This window comes from Vipera berus (genome assembly GCF_964194415.1).
Source record: "Vipera berus genome assembly, chromosome: 4".
In the NCBI taxonomy this organism is placed as follows: domain Eukaryota; kingdom Metazoa; phylum Chordata; class Lepidosauria; order Squamata; family Viperidae; genus Vipera; species Vipera berus.
Genome location: NC_138206.1, coordinates 337,891 through 341,814, shown reverse-complemented (window position 1 = coordinate 341,814; position 3,924 = coordinate 337,891). Strand labels below are relative to the sequence as shown.

General features: G+C 48.0%; 1 protein-coding gene across 1 annotated transcript; it reads left to right on the top strand.

Annotated features, from left to right (window-relative positions):
- LOC308668017 (olfactory receptor 52E4-like) lies at positions 1-969 on the top strand (the record flags this gene model as incomplete). Its single annotated transcript, XM_081327677.1, has 1 exon — positions 1-969. One exon carries the CDS (start codon positions 1-3, stop codon positions 967-969), a length of 969 nt encoding a protein of 322 aa, XP_081183803.1.
- Between the last annotated feature and the right edge of the window lie 2,955 nt (positions 970-3,924).

Below are 3,924 nucleotides of genomic sequence, written 5' to 3'. Positions count from 1 at the left end.
ATGTGGCCCCCCAACAGCACCCATTTCTACTCTCCCATGTTTGTCCTGCTGGGGGTCCCAGGGCTGGAGGAGGTGCATGGACGGCTCTCCATCCCTTTCTGCGCTGGGTTCCTCATTGCTCTTCTGGGGAACTTCACCATCCTCTTCGTGGTGAAGACCGAGGCCAGCCTCCACCAGCCCATGTTCTACTTCCTCTGCCTGCTCTCCTTCGTTGACCTGGGCCTCTCCATCTCCACCCTGCCCAAGATGCTGGCCATCTTCTGGTTTGGCCTGGGGGGGATCACGTTTGATGCCTGCCTGGCCCAGATGTTCTTCATCCACACCTTCACGGGGATGGAATCCATGGTGCTCCTGGCCATGGCTTTCGACAGGTACGTGGCCATCTGTGACCCTCTCAGATACTCCACCATCCTCACACAAGCCACAGTGATCTGGATATGCCTGGGCATAACTCTAAAGCCGGCCTGTCTGATATTTCCGATGACCGTGATGTCGAAGCGCCTGCCTTTCTGCAGTGCCCACATCGACATGCCCCATACCTACTGCGAGCACATGGGCATCGCCAAGCTGGCCTGCACAGACATCCGTGTCAATGTTTTCTACGGCCTCTGGGTTGCTTCCTTCCTTGTGCTGGAGTTGATCCTGATCGCCACTTCCTACACGAAGATCCTGCAAGCCGTTTTCCGGCTCTCCTCCAAGGAGGCCCGGCTCAAATCCTTGAGCACCTGCAGCTCCCACATTGCTGTAATTTTTGTCTTCTACACACCAGCTTTATTCTCCTTCCTCACCCACCGCTTCGGACACAACATTCCCCATTTTGCCCACATCCTCATTGCCAACCTCTACGTCATTCTGCCCCCAATGCTCAACCCAGTCATCTACGGCATGAGGACCAAGGAAATCCGGACACGGGTGCTCTTAATGCTCCGTTCCCAGCGGCGTCACGTTGGGAGACTCTCCATGAAATGACCTCTGCATCCTGTAAAAGAGTTGCCTTCAGCTAGCTGAAGGGGGGTGAGGCAGAAGCTTTGCAGGGCCTCCCCCGGAGGAAATGACACCCACCACCCACCACTCGGCTATGCCTTTGCTATAGAATGAAAAGAGAGATTAACTAAGTGGATTGAACACAGGAATATAAGACTTTGACTCTGGCTGCTGAAGAAAACTCTGGTGCCCAAAGAGTTCACAAGGGCAAAATAGTAGCTTGTTGGGTAGAAGAACTCAAGCCAATTCAAAACGGTAAATTTTTGCATGAAAATCTGTAGCAGAAGCAAATTTGAGCTGAACCGTGCCTGAGAAGGGGGAGCTGGTGTGACGGACTGCAGTGAAGCAGCAGTTTCCAAGGAAGGAGGGAGCAGATTCCAAGGAGGGGGACCGGGGAGGCCATGAGAGGCAGCCCAGCCCAGAGCTGGACTGGAGACAGAGGAAGAGTGTCAGAATAGCCACTACCTAGAATCTTCTAGGATATATCGAGTGGCTTGAGATTAGCAAGGATTTAGTCTGGCAAGATTCTGTCAGTTGGGCATAAGCAAATAAAGAATTGAACTTTGGCTGGACTGTTTTACGTCATTCTTGGGCTGGGCTCCACAGTTCCTGCCATAAGAGGAAGCCTACGGTTTTGGAGATGGGAACGAGGGGGGTCCCGCTAAAGTGAGAATGCAGCCCACCTAAAGCAAGAGCAGCCCTTCTTGCAAGTCCCAGGCACGGACTTTGCAACCAGGCCCAAAGGGCTCTTTCCAGCTGCCAGGAGCCCCCCACACACACCATTTCTGATGTCTGTGTTACTAAGGGCTCCATTCAATGATTGCAGAAGAACTGCATCACAGGCAATGCCCTCCAGTTACCAAGCAACTACATCTGTTGCGTCTCTTGCAAATAGGGACCCTAGCCAGGAATCTGGCCAAGGTCTGCTTGTGTTGGTTTTGTGGCCATGACGGATTGTTGCTGTCTTGCTCAACCCCGTGGTATCTGTCTCAGCAAACGTTTAGTTTATCAACAGTGGAATACTGATGTAGATCCTTGGTGCTCTCTGAGCTTGACTGTTTTCTTGCAGATGCTTCATGACCCAACTAGGGAACGTCATCAGGGCCAGAAGGGAGGGGGGGTTGCCCTCTTTTATATACGAGTGACTTGCTTGGGTGTTCTTGAGGGTTCCTTGACGTTTAATGTTTGATTATTTGTCTGAACTTGTAATTCCTTGATTCGAGTATTGTTTACTTCTTGATTGTTGGTGTAATGTTAATCTTGGTGTTACCCTCAATTCATCTGGGTGTTGACTGCTGATGAGGCATTTTGATCCTTATGTTTCCATTTTGGTGTTCTGATTGTTGTTTTTAATGGTTTCTAGATGTTTATCTCAATGTGCCTGTTGATGGCTGATTTGTTTGAGTGCCAGGTTTCTAAGTATTCTCTAGCATTTAGCCAAAACTACCAGTTCAGACAAACAAGCTAACAACAAACAACAGTCTGATCAAGGAACCACCAAGAACACTCCCACCACTAGTATGTAAAAGAGAGCAAAACCTTCCAGCACTGATGATGTTCCCTACTTGGGTCAAAAAATGTCTGCAAGAAAACCACCCAGCTCTGAGAGCTTCAAGGACTCCACAGTTCAACCTGGAGCTGCAAATATTATCTTCCATCTGTATTGCTGTAGATACACAAAGAAAAGCGGGGGAGGGGAGAGAGAGCGAGGACAAGAGAGACAACATAATTGATCCAAATCAATCTTCTTCAGGATGAAGGACTTACGGACTGTCACCCCAGCTCAACACGGCGTCCGTGCCCTTTACCCAAACCGAACACACCAGGTGGAGATTGCAAAACAAGCCTTGTTCTGCAGAAGAAAGGACACAGAGAGATGCCTCTCAAAGTCTGTGTAGCACACACACACACACACACAGTGTCCTTGGGTGTGTTTTATACCGCACTTAACCCAAAGCATGTTTAATGTCACAAGTGTCAATGCTGCTAACATCGGATGTTTTTGCATTGGCAACAGATGAAAATGTAGCCATCTTTTCCCTTTCACTTTTAGAGTTAGATGATGCTGGGAGACGGGGCTGGATGTGAATGAGAGTCCAGCCAGATATAACAACACTAAACTTAGCGTGAGATTCAAGGTTACTGAGCCCAGAGCTGATAAAGAATTGACGGGCTGGAGAACTGGAGAGGAAGCCGGTGCTTCAAGCTAATTGTGGAATGTGATTTATGATTATTAATTGGAGGAGGGAACTGTGCTTTGATACTATGTGCTCAGGGGAGGGGAATTCAGTTTTTGGTTTCAATTATGTAGTGCCGATATTATGCTACTCAAATAAAAGATCCTTTAAGGTAAACAATGCCTCAAAGTTCTTTGAAGAGTTTCATCTGTTGGAACCAGGACAACAAGACACAAGTTGTTCTCTCCCCCTTTTTACAGTAATTTCTTTACCCATAGATGATGCACAAATGTATATTTATTTATTTAATAAATGGCACACTGGTCAGAGTGCAGCATTGCAGGCTGACTCTGCATTCCCACTGCCAGCAGTTCGATCCTGACAGGCTCAAGGTTGACTCAGCCTTCCATCCTTCCAAGGTCAGTAAAACGAGGACCTAAATTGTTAGGGGCAATATGCAAATAATACTTCAACATCGTAAACCTCCCAGAGTGTGCTGTAAGGCGCTGTGGGGTGGTATATAGGTCCAAGTCCTATTGCTGGTGCTCTTACAGGTGGTCCTTGACTTATGACCACAACTGAGCCCAAAATTTCTGATGTTAAATGAGACATTTTTAAGAGAGTTTTGCCCCATTTTACAACCTTTCTTGCCACAGTCGTTAAGTGAATCATCACAGTTAAGTTAGTAACACAGTTGTTAGGTGAATTTGGCTTCCCCGTTGACTCTGCTTGTCAGAGGTTCGCCAAAGGGGATCACGTGATC